The sequence below is a fragment of the Armigeres subalbatus genome, chromosome 3, assembly GCF_024139115.2.
Source record: "Armigeres subalbatus isolate Guangzhou_Male chromosome 3, GZ_Asu_2, whole genome shotgun sequence".
Taxonomy (NCBI): Eukaryota; Metazoa; Arthropoda; class Insecta; order Diptera; family Culicidae; genus Armigeres; species Armigeres subalbatus.
In genome coordinates, this window is record NC_085141.1 from 72011458 (window position 1) to 72028581 (window position 17124).

General features: G+C 42.3%; 1 protein-coding gene across 2 annotated transcripts in view; it reads right to left on the minus strand.

The window, feature by feature from the left end:
- Positions 1-3226: 3226 nt before the first annotated feature.
- The window catches only part of LOC134226163 (protein neuralized-like), a 99793-nt gene continuing 85895 nt past the window's right edge, over positions 3227-17124 (minus strand). The window contains exons 1-3 of one of the 2 annotated variants that reach the window (XM_062706757.1): positions 9414-10168; positions 5024-6621; positions 3227-4810 (exon numbers count right to left, since the gene is read on the minus strand). In XM_062706757.1, the coding sequence (XP_062562741.1) occupies positions 4475-4810; positions 5024-6621; positions 9414-9561 (2082 nt within the window). In that variant the 5' untranslated portion in view covers positions 9562-10168 and the 3' untranslated portion in view covers positions 3227-4474. Of the gene's footprint in view, positions 4811-5023; positions 6622-9413; positions 10169-17124 lie in introns of those variants that run through there. The other variant, XM_062706758.1, reaches the window with a different exon arrangement.

Here is a 17124-nt window from a genome sequence, read left to right on the forward strand (position 1 = left end):
TGATGCTTTTTGACACTTGAAATCATGAAAGTCAAAGGGCATTAGAGTGCCTCCATTAAACGGTTTCCATTATTTTTTTTCTTCACTTCAACTTTTTGAAATTTAATATCTCATCTCCATTTGTGTCTAACACTACTTTATATTTCAGGTTTATAGTAAAATAATGAACGTTGGCGATAATGCAGAAAAAATATCTTTGAAATTTTCATCAAATTCATCAGTATTATGTTTCATTAACAATCCACTTAGGATTTCAGTAGAAACATCAACAAATGGCTAAATCTTCTAAATTTTGGCTAAATAAATCATAATTGTTGATATACTTGCAATAGTAGTGATTTTTGTATTTTATCTCTATAAATACCATTTTTTCACGAATTATTTATCAAACATAAATTATTTAATACACTGACACGCTTTGCATTGGTTTCTGGTTTAGTATTACCACGTATCACTGTAATAACCAAAAGCATTCGAATGAGTTCGAATTGGTAAATTTTCACTTGCCCCACCAGTGGTAAAAAAAACAGGCAAAGCAATAAAATATGTTTTTCAAAATGTTTGGAATTCAAAACTACAAGGAAACCCAACCTATCAATGCATTAATTGAATGTGTTATGGAAACCAACATAAAAAATATTTGTATTTATTGACACACAAAAGAACTTGAACCGTTTGTTTGAGAAACTGCTTATGTAACATTTGTGGCCAAAATGAGATTTATATATATTCTGAATCCCCGTCCAAAAATGCATTTTCTTCAAAAACACGCAAAAAAAAAACGAAAAAAAAATTGTTCAGGAATGTATGATTTTTTTTCGTTTGTTTGAGAAACTACATATGTCCACGTACTTTGAAGAGCAATTTTGGAGTACTGCTTAGATCTTTTGCACTGAAAATGCCCCAGAGTGTTGAGTTCTGCCAAAAGCTATTGATCTGTATCGAAGAAATCGAAAGATTCGGTGCAAATTTGCTCATAAAACAGTTTTTTGTTGTTTTCTCGAAATAGTGTGAAATGGACTTATGCAGTTTCTCAAACAAATGATTCACTTGTGCAAAAGATAAACTTGGAAGGTTAATAAACTTTTACTTTCGCATGTTGAAATGGTTCATTATTTCATGTTTCACTTATTAAATAATACGCATTGATTTAAATGGCCTTTTATGATTGTGAAATGAAATTGAATAATTCTGCGTTTCATCAGTGAAATACTTGCATTTTTTCGCTTACCCCGCTGTACCTTATATCCCTCTGCTTCTAACCCCCTCAATTATTAGGGGAAGGTTGGGAGGTGGGGAGACTTAATCCCCGGGGAGACTAGATGACCCCCTGTCTTATCTAGAACTAAACTAGTTTTGTTCTAGCGTATTTTTAGTACAGGTCCTCTAGACAAATGACCTTTATGAGGTAAGTTATTTTTTGGATTGACAACCTTGTTTATTCTGCAGGGCGATTTGTATGTTTTGACCATCCTAAAGATTTTTGTATTGGCCTCGCAAAATTTGAACAACTTTTCATAACTACCTAAACCAAATGCTTTCATTTTATCACTGCACAAAGCCATACATATGCTTAATGATCTGCACTGATGAAAATGTCAACATTCCATCAAAGTTTAAGGATATTTGGATAGCCATCACTCGAGATCAGTACAATCAAAGTTAATTGCCTATTTCCGGGTGTAAAACACCCGGAAGAGGTTCGCAGTGTGCCATGACTAGAGTTAGAAGTGTATTTTTTCGCTGCAACAGTTTTTTTTTTTTCGAGTTTAAGCCGATATGTGTTCCAACCTTCCAGGACTCGCTGGAGTCATGCAGTCTCGCCTCTGTTGTGCACGACAAGCGAACTTTTTTAGGTACTGTTGTACTTTTTACAACGGTGCGAGTCCTCGAGGGTTAAATAAGTGATTTACTAAGTAAAAACTGTATATATCTACATTTGGAATTTGGCAACATGTTCGACAATTGCACAAATCGAGTTACAGACATAGTAACATTCTAAGTAGTTAACCCTTTATAAGGCAGTGGCAACTATATTGCCACCAACAAATTATATTTTTTTCTACTTATTAACAAGGGCTCTACTTATTATTTCCCATGTAGTGGCTTTATTTGCTTCCTAGTAACACCCCAGATGAATTTGAGCCTTAAAAAATTGAAATGTCAATTTGAGAACAGTTTTTTTTACGAACAGATCGAGTGGAAGAAGGATTTTTAGTTATAACTCGTTAAAAAAACGACAAAGATATATTTTTTCCCGTTGGTATTAATTATTTTGAATCTCCTGTGTGAGATTATTACGTGATTAGCGTGAAAAAATCTTTGCCGTTCTGTTACTTGGTTTTTGGATTTTTGACGAAATTGTGTTTTTTTCCCAAGGGTCCCCAACAAAAGCGGGAACAAAAGCGCAAATTTTTTTTTCACTTATAATGCGTTTTCCAACTAGGACTCTTCACCAAAAAAAGTAACGTGCCTTGATTTGACTGGTTTTACGTAAAACCTAATTTTTAAAAATCTTTTATTTATTTTTTTTTGTTGCCTGTTTTCCCGCATGCCGGGCAGTGGCAACTATATTGCCACTAATGTTGTCCCGCTTGCCGGGAATTGTCAACTATATTGTCATTAATGTTGTCCCGCTTGACGGTCGCAACTATATTGCCACCAATTTTCCAATGTTTCTGAACTGTTTAGTGTATATCAAACATACATTTGACTTTAATACCATGTCAACATTGTGTCCTATTGTTGTTTTTGTTAATTTATTGTTTAGATTCGTCTGCCTTATAAAGGGTTAAAACAGTGACCCATTCTCACCCCCATTTGACCCATTGTCACCCCTGGCGACGGTAACGTAAAATCGGCATGAAACTTTTGAGCAAAGTTAGGCAGTATACAGATTACTCGGAATCAACTGTTTGACGCCACACTACTCGATTCGCAGCCATATCCCTTTATACCCAACAATCGCCAAGTCGTATTGCAGCTAATCGGTCCACCTAGCTCGCTGCGCTCCACGCCTTCTTGTACCAGTCGGATCTGGGCCAAACACCATCTTTGCAGGGTTTCCTTCCAATTTAGGTCAGCTTCTGAAAACAAGGTTCGCTGTGGAGTTGGACAAGCGTCACTCGAAAACTCCTAATACCACTGGTATTATGAGCGTAGACGTTGAAGATTTAGAAGGAACAGGGCAGTGATATCTGTTGAAATGATTCCACTCGTTTGTAAGTTAATTTTAGCACTGTCAAGACAACGTGTTATCTTGATTGTTGTTATTCAGCTAACTTTTTAAAAATATGTTTGTTTTTTCCTAACTGTAAATGCGTTCATAACAATAAATTAATAGAATGTGTCAACTATCTGTCTCCCGTTGCATTCCTAATCCTACTATACATAATATTGTTTTATCGAATAAAGTTTGTTCATACGAAAGATACCTACTATTGGTACATGCTTTCAATCTTCACTTCTGGCCTATTTGTTGACTTTTGTCAACTCTGTCATGTCCTTTGATATTGTATCTATATCTAAATTTGTATATTTGTTATACAATGCTGATAGGAGATTCAAGATTGAGAGATAAGTTATCATTGTGTAGATAGAAATGGACGCAAAATAATAAATAAGTGCCCTGGTAGGTCTGTAGCAAAACCGGCAGAGCACAGCCTCAGTTCCTCACCAGGGGGTTCTTAAAGTAAGTTTTCCTTTGGGGTTATCGCTCTCTGCTACAATATAATTCATTTTTATCTTGACTAGAAAGTATCAATTTTGCAGATTAGATATAGCCTTGTTTAATTTTACATAATGAAAATCTAGATTGGGAAATGAAACTGTTTTTGATAAGGTTTAAGCAGTGAAGAATAATTTGATTTCACTTCTCATTGCTATGCGATTTCTCACTCATCATTTTACTACCTTGTTCATTTATTTTATGTGTTTCAAACTAGGAAGTAATGTACTTTTTTGGCAATCTTCCAACTACTGACCTTCTGATTGCAACTTTTGTTGCTTGTTCTAATAACGACTATGCAAATTTTCAATTTTTGGTTTGATTAGTGTTTATTTTCTCCCTATGAAAAACAGATACCTTACAAACTAGATAATGCATTCGTCAACGATTTCGACAGAAAACGAAACTAAACAAAACCCATTTGTAGGGCTACAATTCCCATCTCGCACCACATCTTGGCTTCCTTTTTCCCACCCACTAATTTTGACTACTTGATAATTTACTTGCATAAAATATAAGTGTTTTAGTATGACCAGAATTTTTTCCGAAAGTCCACAGATGGTTCGCTTACCGAGTTCCGCTTGAATCTTTTTGTAAAGTTTTTGGATTATAAATCACATATATACTTGTTATGCCTCCTTCCCGTCATTCACATTGAATGAAAGGTAAGTTTTTTTGGTATCGTGACTGACTGATAATTAACGGTGCCGGCAAATGTCACCAACTCGCAACGGATTCCGCACGATTTTAGGATTTGTAGGTGCGAATCACGTCCCGAATGACAGCACGACATAGCGGACAGTGTCCACCTCCGATGCCGCGCCACTGTTTAATCGCACAATCATAGCACATGCACATGTGACCACACATGTATAGGACCGAGTCGATCGGCTTCTCGAAGCAAATGGTACAGTCTACCCCGGTCGAACTGTAGATCGGAGGGTTCACTCCGATGGACGGGGTTGGCACGGGCGTTGAGGAACAGGAACTGCTAGGCTGGCAGGAGGGGGCATTGTTGGTGACTGCTGCGGCAGCAGCCGCAAGGGTGTTATAGTTGGATGCATTGTTGTAAGCGGGCATGGGCTGCAAAAAGAGCGGAAGAATAAATTTATGATTAGATCGTTGAATATAGAGATATCACAAAACTAACAGAAAATCAGCGTTTTCATGTTCGAAACAAAGCATTCAATTTCATTCGATATTCAAAGTTATAAAAAACGTGTTGAAATAAATAAATGCTTATCGAACATTGTAAACCTGCTTCTACAGTGAAATGAATATGAAATAGTTATTTACCTCAGTGTAATTGTAAGCCGGAAGGATTTCACCCGTTCCAGTTGAACCGGAGTGCGAGGACAACGATAAAGTTGAGAGCGGGACCGACAGCGTTGAAGCAGAACTCGGAAGACCACGGGACACGATGGTGGCTTGGGCTTGTTGGACCGAAGGTTGCGAGGAGGCAGGTGAGATGATGTCTGTTGGGGGCAGATTCACCACCAGCACGGTTCCACCGGGGTTAATTTGAATCATATCAGGCCGAATAGTGGCCGTTGGCTGAGCTTGTTGGCATGTGGATTGAACCTGTAAACTACGTTGGCTGGTCGAAGCTGTCATTGCTCGGGATTCGGGATACAGAGCCGAGCAGGAAGCAGCCGCGATGGGAGTAGCAATTGCGTGGCTGAATAGGCGAACGCTTTGAGTTGATCCGTAGACGTCCAGGAAAGCCCACATCTGCAGGCTTTGATCGATATGCATGATCACAGATGGGGCGCCGCCATTCTTGCTGATAGAAACTTCACCATTGGCCGAAATCGAGAAGCATAATTCGTCTCCACGGACCAGCGTGGAAGCGACATCTTTGCTGACGACCCAGTATTCTGGACGATCTAATAACAAATCAGAGTCGTCGGGTAGATCGGAAAGCTGTAGGTTGGCTGGATCACACGACGTAAGCCCGAGTGCCAAAGAGCCGACAAACATGGTGTCGGTCTTCAGGATTTGTATAATTAGCTTTTCGCCAATCTTAATGGGACGGGGAGTGAATACGTATCCTTGGCAAAATTCCGTTTCAGCACGAGTTGCTACGGTACGGTCAGGCGAGAACTTAATGTTACGACCTCGGATTGGATGGAACGGAAGAGGTAGTAGTCCTGGTGCCGGACTGTTGTAACGCTGGGCGGCTGAGCTGATTACTGACGGCATAGGAACTGGACGTTCTTCCAGCAGCTGCTGGTTGTGTTGATTGATACTGAGAGATTCCAACTGAGGTACGATTTCTTGATCGGCAGAACGACGACCGCAGGATTGCTGTTGGTTATGATGGTGATGATGTTGGTGCTGTTGTTGCTGCTGATGGTGTTGTTGTTGCTGGAACATGTAAATACGCGAATCTAGGAACTCGATAGCCGTGGAGTTGCCGTACACGTCAATTACGGCCCACAATGGACCTCGAGAATCAACATCGGTGATGAACACCCCCTTTTCTTCTCCATTAATGCCAAAGTGAACATCTCCGGAGGGTGTGACATAGTAGAACAGTACGTTATTACGATAACAGTATCGCTCGTTTAGGGCTTTGGCCCAGAATCCGGGCTTGTTGGTAAGATCCGGGCATGCATACTTCGGCAGATTGCCACGTAGTGTGGCTGGGTCATTGCAGGTGAACCCGAAACGAATCACTCCACTCCAGTTATTGGAGATGTCGATAAATTTAACGCAAACTCGTTCGTTGACCCGCACAGGTCGAGCACTGAATGCGATTCCCTTGCAGAAGGATTCATATCGTCGAGCTACGGTACCATCGCGTGAGATCCTAATGTTATCGCCATGCACATTGTGGAACTGCAGCGGCGGTAGATTGTTTGGACCCGGACAGGACGATGCATTGCGTGGAACTGTAAAAAAAGGAAAAATACATACATTATTATAAATGGAAGACTGCTAAAGGCAGGTGATATGCTTTCAAATGAAGGAAACTAAGACAGATCTGCAATCTCTAAAACAGAGAAGCAAGAGGAGAATGTAGAAGGATCGGAAATGCTACTTCCGATTTCCTTTGACCTATGTTATAAGTGCTGGCACCGACCCTCAACAAGCGGATTCAAATTCCATTTTCTTTTTTTTTTTTTCAACATCCGCCGCAAGTCGATTGAGCACGTACCGAACGATAGCTTCAAGTGTGCGTTTACTCATTTCCCCTTGTCGTCATTTAGTTCTTGCGGTATGAACATCACACGTGCTTAATGCTTGAACCGTTGGCTTTCATTCAATTATATCTTAATAGCTTCCGTCGCCGTCGTCTTCTTCGTCGTTGCGGTCATATGATAAGAATCAACCATCATCGATGCTATTGGATGGTAACAAAACGCAAACATATCGCGGTTCGGTCACCGACACGTTCTAAATTTTAAGACTCTTTTAATTCCGACAAATCCCAAAAGTATTGATAGACATACTCTAATTACATACATCTGTACTTTTTCGCATCTTTACCCTCGTGATCCAATGCGGTGATTCCTATTACGCCCTCACATTCTCCCCGAAAGACGAAATCCATTACGCAAAAATCCCTTCGGAGAATAGTTCACTCTGGGCAAACCGAGAACCGAGACAGATGTTGATTGAAAATGTAAATAACCGAAACCAACCAAGAGACTGCCAGTCACTATCCAAGCAAGGCGAAAAGAAAAAATCGCATAGACGACGAAGGGACGCCTTTTACGTTTCTTCTTCATCTATAGATTCCCTTCTCTATTCGGAACCCCTCCAGGGCGAAAGGAAGTCTGTCTTCCGATGTTTGTGGACAGCTGGCTTTTCCATCATCTCTTAGGGGTTGGAATTCGGGAAATATAAAATTAACGTGAAGAGTGACGATCGGAAAGATCGTTCGATCGCATGTAACAGCAAGGAACCACTGCATCTTCAACGTAAACATCTGCGTCTCGCAGACCGAATACGGAGAAAGTTACCGATTATAAAAGAGGAAAAACTAATTCCAATTTCCTTTTGGTAAGTACTGACGAACGCGCGTGGAGCAGACCTCTATTATTGGATGAAAACGCCAATCAAAGAAAAGAAATTAAAGTTGCATTGGTTGCGTTTACCATTATTACTAAGTTACCCAAACGATCGCGCGCCACGCGTTTAAGTCGCCGCCACCGTCGCGTCAGACCGGCGGCGGCTAGCAGGCACGCGTGCGACATTTCGCCTTATGGCGATTGCTCCGAAGATGCACTTTCTCACTGCTCGACCAAATGGCGATCCACGGGTAGGCAGGTAGCTAACCTTGTTACAAGAACTGTAGAGTGCTTCGGTGTCGGAATAATAATCAGATTGAATGACGAAGACGATCGAGGTTCCCACCGTTAGTTCTGCTTGCTGGTCGTCGCCGATAGTCTTCGCCCTGTTGTCATCCTCCAAGTCGCCGTCGGTTCCAGTAGAAATGCAATAAAAATTTGATGTGAAACGGAGGCGCACATACCGGGAAACAAACTGAGCTGAGCTGAACTGAACCGGAGCAGAAAGCGAAGAGCGACAAGTTGAAGAAAACAATTTTATATCACATCGCATGAGCGAATTAATTATTTGATATTATTATTATTCAGCAGAGTTCAGTGACGGTGGCGACGCTGGGAGGAATTTTGATGGAGATATTCCTTGAGCTTGAGAGGGCGCTGAAGTGAGGAAGGAAGCATGGTTGAGAAACTCCAATGATCGTAAGTCGTCGAATGAATTGAGCTGAATGGTGGCGATTGGGACCGAGACTGGAGCTGGAGGATGGCGACGACCTCGTCGTCCACTTTACAAACTACCAGGAATGCCGGTGTCGTCATCCGGGACCGGAATCAAGTCTCGCCGAGCCAAACGTTTTTTATTTATCTCGGACTAACGTGCGATTGGAAGCGTAGCATAGTTTAACGTCCGGCCCAGAAACAAAGCAGGATGTAAAAAAAAAATTGGGAGAATGACATATAGTTTGTATTCTTTAGATTGTATTTCTGATAAATGACTAAAAAGTAATTGAATGTAATTTTTTTTTCGCAGGTAATGAATTATAGTTCATAGAAACTTTTGTGCTTATTTGTGCTAAAATCCCCTTTCTAGTTGAAATTATCTTCGCATGTCAGCTACTCGGCCATGCTACGCATAATTGTTCAATGATTGCTTATAACAATAAGATTTCATGAATTGAGTATTTTTCAAATTTCTGCATGTCCTTCCTATTAATGATAATGATATACATAGATATCAGCCTCATATTTAGTTTTCCATCAGTAGTATCATTTCGTTCTTTTGCAGTGACATAGGACAATTATTCGTAAAAATGTAGTATACCCCTTTTACCTACAAACATGCTGGGAAAAGGTAATGGTGGTAACCGAATCCAACGGGAAAAAGCATACAACGCTCAAGCGCGCAATAATGTTACAACCGAGCGAACACCCATCAAAGGGGGAACTACTCGCTCCGATAAGTATGAATGACGGCCCTTTCGCCGCGTACCTCACCCGCCCCTTGGAAAACCAACCAACTTAGCCAGACAGTTAACGAACTAGAACCGGCAGCACGATAGAGGGGAAGAAAAGTTCGTTACACACCGTTGACACAAGAGGCGCAGGCCACGAAAATTGCAGCTGCCGTTGCAGCGATGCAATGCATGAGGTACCAGTAAATCAAAGCTACTAACCTAGTCCCATCCGTTTTTTGATCTTCTTCAGGACTTTCATCTTGTTCTTGATGGGCGAGAAGATGTTGTCGTTGGTCTTCTTGCAACTCGGCTGGCACTCGACTGCTGCACCGGCACCGGAACCGATCACGACGTTCAATACACCCATAGGGGCCAAAGATATGGGGGCCTAGTTAGTGTCCGAGAGGAAGAACTTGGCGCTTCAGGCACTATATCTCACACACACTGTTCGCGTTCCGCGACTGAATTAATCACACATAACAGTTTCTTTTCCTGCAAGGTTCCCACATTCACAGAAACTCCTTTGGGGCAAAACTCGCGGGGGAGAGAGGGCTCGCGCACGTTCGCACACACGATCAATCGATCGTTCGTCTTGCGTTTTGTTTTTCCACGACTTTCTTTTAACTCTTCCTTCACGATTTCTGTGTACTCTTTGGGGCTTCTTGTTATTCCATGTATTCCTTTATGACGATAAATAGTTTCGCGTATACTGATGTTCCCACAGTCAGTACTCTAATCACTAAATGCACATTCACTTGCTCTCGATGATAAGCTGACGAACTGATAAACAACTTCCGGAGCACAATCACTTTCTTCTACGATCGTGCACAAAGTCCTTGATAAACTGCGTGTCGCAGGATACAACTATTTGCAACTTATAAACTAAATTCCCTCACAACCCAACTAGTCGGAGAGACGGAAAGAATAGTAGGTCTTTACCGTTGGACGGCTTGCTCAGAACTGATGATCGAAACACAACTCTCTTGCGTATTTCGACTCGAACCGTAGCATTATGCTTCACCCGGTTCAGCTGTCTCCCTTGCTCTTTCCCAATGACGACGAAAACGACGCTTATGTACAAAAGCAGATACCCAAGAGCGCAAGCTGTGGCCGGCTGGTTGCATATGCTCACTCATGCTTCCATCTGCTCGGTTTCCACCGTTTCGTCCTTCCTCCTCCTTGTTTCCCATCCCTAGGATCGGTCCTACCGGAGAAGTGCATCCCAAAAAAGAAAGACGAAAACAACATTAGACGACAAGAGACCGTAGGTGCGCGAACGTAGAAAGATTCCCCATATAGATCGCGCGCGGTTGGCTTTGGAAGAGCCCATCATAAACCCCCCTCGACAGCGGCAAGCAAACCATCGTATCACTTTGTCATGAGAAAAAAAAAGGTTCCCGCTGGAGAGAGTACTTCCCAGCTTGTGTTCCGCGCATCACACAGTCCAAAGAGAAAATACCTAAATGAACAAGTTCAAAATGTCGTGTGAACATCGGGGGATCATGTAAGGTTCCATGTTCCAACTAGACCTCCCCCCATCGACGATCCTCTGCTCCAACCGTTACCTTCAGCAACCTTATCAAGTAAAACCACATGATTTGCACTAGTAATTTGTTGTTCATAAGAAATAGTGCTATGATAATTGAAGCCCATTTGACTGTAACCAGTAATTCAAAGGAGCAGAATCTAGTTGATCGAAGTTATTTCATTCTTTAAGAGTTTTAATCAGTTAAATCCATTTTTTCACAGAATTGAATACAACAGACACATAAGGTCTTAACGATTTGAAATTTATTTTCTAAAATTGACTTTCAGTAACAATGCAGGATCTCTGCATGGTCAGACAGATACTGTGTGGGTCAATGTGGCTCATACGAGATGGTCGCTAATGCTTGACCGTAGCCCTTAAGTGAGTTGACTAAGGGCTGAGCGGTTGTTACGGCTTGCACTTGTGTTCTATTAAGATCGAAATGTTGTGGAGTATTCTTCATAGTCTCCCCTGATGTTTTGTTGAAAAGGGGGATAAAGACTAGTGCAAAGTGTTCTGGAATTAGTGAGTCGGGTTAGAATGTCTATGACACTCATCCCCACAGCATTTGAGTTACCCCTTTCAGGTGTCTACTTGCAGAGTTCCATTTTTCCCTTATCAAAAAAAAAACTTACTAGATTGTCACACGTTCCATGCTAAGAATATAAAATCGCTGCTTGCACAACAATGGATAGCACAGGCAATGATACAAACGGATGAGTCGATCCATACATAATTTGACCCTTGATAAATAGACCCTTGCAGTTTTTGTAAGTCATTTTTGCTTTGGATGTAATAATAATGGATTTATAATGTTCTTGAAGATAGAAAGTTACTCTTCAAGTGTACTATGGATCCATCGTAAGTGCAACAATGTACTATTGATCCATCATAACGATCCTAGTGATCCATCGTAAGTGCAACAATATTTTGTGCCTTGCAAAAGAATGACATCTTTCGTAATCATTTTCCACGGCTCTCATATAAGGTAAATTCTCCCATATTAATAACAGCCCGTATATTAATTCCAACCGTCAATGAACCGAATTGAAAATAAATTTAATTAAAATACCTCACATCGAACGTACACAAAAATGAATAAACCACATTCTTCAATGTTTGGAATATTTTTCAAAACTCCGTTTGAGTAATGTAATGTCAGTTCACAAGACTCAAATAATTAAAAACAAAATTATGAAACACATTTATTTTCATTTTCCTACCTCTGAGCTGCTCGATTGCTACTAGCAGATTCATCTGTTTTCACGACGTTGTTTTCCACTCAATTTGAAGCTAAAGCAAATGTATCCTTTCAAAATTCACTTCACAACACATAAATCACATCCAGGGTTTGCAGAAATCGCTCTCAATAGATAACGAACAACGATAAAAGAGAGGCAAAAACTGTTCCGAGTCATAACAACCCATGATAACAAATGTATCAAACTCAGGCATTGCATTTTATCCCATCATTCGATCTTCTGAGCAAAGATACTGATGATATCCAGGGATATCGATCTTAGTTATCTATCTGCTCAATAAACAAAGTGCAATGTTCGCCATGGAGAAACATTTTTTCACTGTTTTTGTTGTAGCAACGCCCTCGCAACGTGAACAAACCCCGAAACACGCTGGCTATCTGGATCATCATTGAATGCTCAAATGAAAATATCTTTCCAGAGTGCTCTTTGATTAGGGATAATAACTTTGCATAAGCAAAGATAATATCCTGTGCTCAGATGATATTGCAATGCCTGATTCAAACTTGTATACAAGTGCGAAAAACAAAATCGGATAGGCAGCCCCCACAGAAAAATGGTGATCCTCGCTTTATTTTCGCTCCTTTTGTGTTGGTTTTTTTTTTGTTGGGGCGTAGGACCACTGCGTCCATTGAGTTGAACTTTTGTGGTATACCCCTTTTTGCTATTAACTGCGCATCTTGTAAGTTGATCACCATTTCTCAAGTAAACAACCTGAGGCGCGTCTGTTCCCAGTCCGACAAAAATGAATTAATAAAACTCACTACCTTTCCAGGATTTGCGTTCCAAATTTCACATGGTTGCATAAAGCCACTATTTAGAAATTTGGATCTACATTTGTACAATGCATAACAACTGCAAAGCAGATGTTCCGAGGTTTCACGTTCCATGCTACAGAAACGACAGATATCATTCTGAACCTGGCCAATATTTTTCAAATGATATCTACTCGGGCAGTGTCCGGTTATTAGGCCAGTAAAGGTACAAAGAGCCCTCTTATTGAGCTCCAAAATCTTGTTGGTTATTGAAACATTTGGAATTATAAATCTCTTTGATTAAGCACACTTTTTGACGACCATCCAGTTGGTCATCAACCTTTGTGCTTCCCAGGATTTCAATTCCATTTTTATGGTACAGTATGATATACCACAGAAAGGTTCTGGGCCAATGAACTGTATGTTTGAACCTTGTTTCGCAAGCTCGTCTGCCTTTTCATTACCTTCAATGCCACAGTGTCCTGGAACCCAGTATAGGTTTACGGAGTTCTCTTGGCACACCTTTCGCAATGAAAGAATGCATTCCCAGACAAGTTTTGACGTACATTTAAAGCTACTCAATGCTTTGAGTGCCGCTTGACTATCAGAGAAAATACAAATATTTGCATATCTATAATTCCTCTTAAGACAGACATTAACACATTTCATTATAGCAAAAATCTCCGCTTGAAACACTGTTGGATAGTTTCCCATTGCAACTGAGATCGCTACCCCAGGGCCGAAGATTCCTGCTCCCGTTTTTGTTCCAATTTTTGAGCCATCTGTAAAGAATTTTATGGAACCGTCACGAACAGTGGGACCTCCGACTTCCCAATCCATACGTGATGGCTCACATATATTATAAGGAATGTCATAGTTCTCCACAGGTTTCATCCAGTCTCCATTCATATTCATTACTGGCCCATATTGGAAATTTTGTGAAATACTCAAGTGGCCAACTAAGTCTCCTGGCTTGAATAATTTCAATCGTTTGAGTTTTTGCATATTCTTTTCCGCTTCTAACTGCACGAATTCATGCAATGGTAGCAGATTTAGAATTGCATCTAACGATTTTGAAGGAGTGCTACGCATCGCTCCCGTTATAGCAATGGACACTAACCTTTGCAGTTTTGTCAGCTTCTTCTGTGCAGTAGCCTCTTTTGTTTTTGGCCACCACACAAGAGCAGCATATGTCAGCTTTGGACGAATAATGGCAGTGTAATTATTCATTTTTGGTCTTAAACCCCATTTTCTTCCAAATGTTTTAGAGCATACCCAGAACGCACTGGTTGCCTTATCGATCGCATACTCAATTTGAGCATTCCAGTTCATTTTGGAATCCAGAATGACTCCCAGGTATTTGACCTGTACACTAAGTTGAATTTCTAGTCCTAGTAGCCTAAAAGCTGTTAGACTAAATTTCCTTCTCCTAGTGAATGGTACAATCACAATTTTAGATGGATTAATGCTAAGGCCCTCCTGAATACACCATAAATGCGTAAATTTTAGGGCCCATTGCATTCTCTCTGAAATGATATTGTCAAATCGCCCCCTCACTATGATGACTATATCATCGGCAAAGCCTACAACCTCGAAACCTTTTTCTTCTAAGCTTCTTAAAAGATCGTCTACCACTAAGGACCACATTAGTGGTGAGAGGACTCCTCCTTGAGGACAACCTTTCGTTGCCCATACTGTAATAGACGAACTTCCCAGCTCTGAAGAGATTTCCCTTTTTGCAAGCATGGTGTGAATCCATTTGATAATGTTCGTGTCAAAGTTTCTTTTCTTCATGGCACGATCCATTGACGAATAAGAAGCGTTATCGAATGCTCCTTCGATTTTTATAAATGAACAAAGCGCTATTTCCTTTGCCGATAGAGCTTTTTCCACCTTAGACACCACTGTATGAAGTGCCGAAATTGTCGACTTACTTACCAACACTTACTTGTGTTGGTTACTGCACAGCTGTGTAGAACGAGTTGAAATGCATCATCGGAGCCAGTGCTCCGCGCATTTGGAGCTTTCTAAAAGAAATTTATTATGGGGTACAGCAGCCGAATTCCGAAGCTCCAAGAAAAAAATAAAAAATTTCTTTATAAATAGAGATTTATAAATTCTCTTTCTCTTTCCAAAAATTTCTTCTCTTCATACCGTATTCCGATAGACTGAAGAGAAAGAAAAAACTAAAATTTCTTGTGAAGAAAAATATTAGTTCACAAATTTTCCACTAGATGTCTTTTGACAACTATTTGCATACCGATTGTTCAAAACATCATCATATCGAAAATAAAACTTGCTTTCGCTTATCGTTACCAAAATAATAAGGGGAAAAATGATAAATATTCAATCTAGTGATTAAAAAAAATGTGCAGTTACAGCATCATTGTTGTGATTTCCAACTATATGAAAATAACGAATGCTCTAACTTTATCACCTCGCATACACCGAACCATCAACATTTAACTTAGCTTTAGCTTAGCTTTAGCTTAGCTTTAGCTTCGCTTTAGCTTCGCTTTTAACTTAGCTTTAACAACTTTAGCTTAGCTTTAGCTTAGCTTTAGCTTAGCAACACTCTGCCAGCCCCAGCACAGCTTAGCCCTGTTAGCTTTAGCTTAGCTGGCACCAGCTTTAGCTTAGCTTTAGCAGCACAGCTGGCTTTGAGCTTTAGCTTTAACAGCAGGCTGAGCCCAGCAGCTTAAGCAACTTTAGCTTAGCAGGCTTAGCTAGCAGGCTTTAAACAGCTGAGCAGCTGACAGGCTGAGCAGGCTGAGCAGGCTGCAGGCAGGCTGAGGCAGGCTGAGGCAGGCAGGCTGAGCCAGGCTGAGCCTCAGGCTTCAGGCCTGCAGGCAGGCAGCTCAGCCCTGTTAGCTGAGCAGGCTGAGCAGGCTGAGGCGGCTGAGCTGACCCAGGCTGCCGGGCTGTTCGCACCCAGCCCCGGGCTGGGCCAGCTGACGGGGCTGTGGCTGTTGAGCCAGGCTGACCCGGCTGGGCTGCGGGCTTTAGGCAGGCTGGCTGGGGCGGGCACGTTCCAGGGCCCCAGGAGCTCGCAGGGCTGAGCCAGGCGGGCTGGGGCCCAGCTGGGCCCTGGGCTGAGGCTGGGGGCTGCAGCGGCTTGCCCAGCGGGCTGAACCAGGACTGAAGCGAAACCACCCAGGCTGAAGCAGCTTTAGCTGAGGCAAAACTTTGAGGCTCCTGAAACCCCAGGCACTGACCCAGCTGTTGAACCCAGGCTGAGCTGCCTGACAACCCCGTGGCTGGTGAGCGCACGAGCAGGGACGCTGAAACCTGTCAAAGCTGGCAGCTGCTGGAGCCAGGCACAGGCGGGCACTGAGCAGGCTTTGAGCTGGTCTGAGCCAAACAGCTCCTGGTGAGCACCACTCCTGAAGCCAAGCTGTAGCACACCTGCACACTGAGCACCAGGCAGCTCAACTGAGCAGGCTGGAGCCCTGAGCTCCTGAGGCTTCCTCAGCTGAGCCAGCAGCACTGAGCAGGCTGTTCCAGGCCCCAGGCAGGCTGAGCGGCTGAGCAGGCTGAGCCAGGCACCTGAGCCCAGGCTGGGCGAGCTGAGTGGGCACAGGCCAGGCTGAGGCCCAGCTCAGGCACAGCCACTGGGCTGAGACCAGGCTGGAGGCAGGCTGAGCCCAGGCTGAGCCAGGCTGAGCGGGCGGGGCACCAGGCTGTTCCAGGCCCCTGAGCGGGGCTAAACCCACCCTGGTGAGCAGGCCCAGGCTGTTAGCTTCCCACCCGGGCAGGCCACCTGAGACGCAGCCCAGGCTGAGGCTTCACTCCAGGCTGTTCAGGCAGGCTGAGCCAGGGCTGGGGCCCTGGGCGCGGACACTTAGACGGGCTGAGCAGCTCTGAGCACCCCAGCTGGGGCTGAGCCACTGGGGCAGCTGACAGCCCCAGCTTAGCAGGGCTTAGCCTTTAGCTTCAGCTGGGAGCTTAGCTTTGGGCCTTTACTTAGCTTAGCTTAGCTTAGCCTAGCTTAGCTTTAGCTTAGCTTTAGCTAGCTTTGTAGCTGAAGCTTTGGCTTAGCTTTAAGCTTAGCTTTAAGCAACAGCTTTAGCTTAGCTTTATTAGCTTAACTGCTTTAAGCTTTAGCTTAACTTTAACTAGCTTAGCTTTAGCTTAACTTTAGCTTTAGCTTAGCTTTAGCTTAGCTTTAGCTTAGCTTTAGCTTAGCTTTAGCTTAGCTTTAGCTTAGCTTTAGCTTAGCTTTAGCTTAGCTTTAGCTTAGCTTTAGCTTTTGAAATCTGCGTACTTTTTATTATGATAGTTGATTGTGTACATATGTGTCATGATATTTGAATAATTCGGATGTTTTGGAATGTTTGTCTTGAAAAAATGTAAAATAATCAATCAAACACGATTCTTCTTCTTTCTCA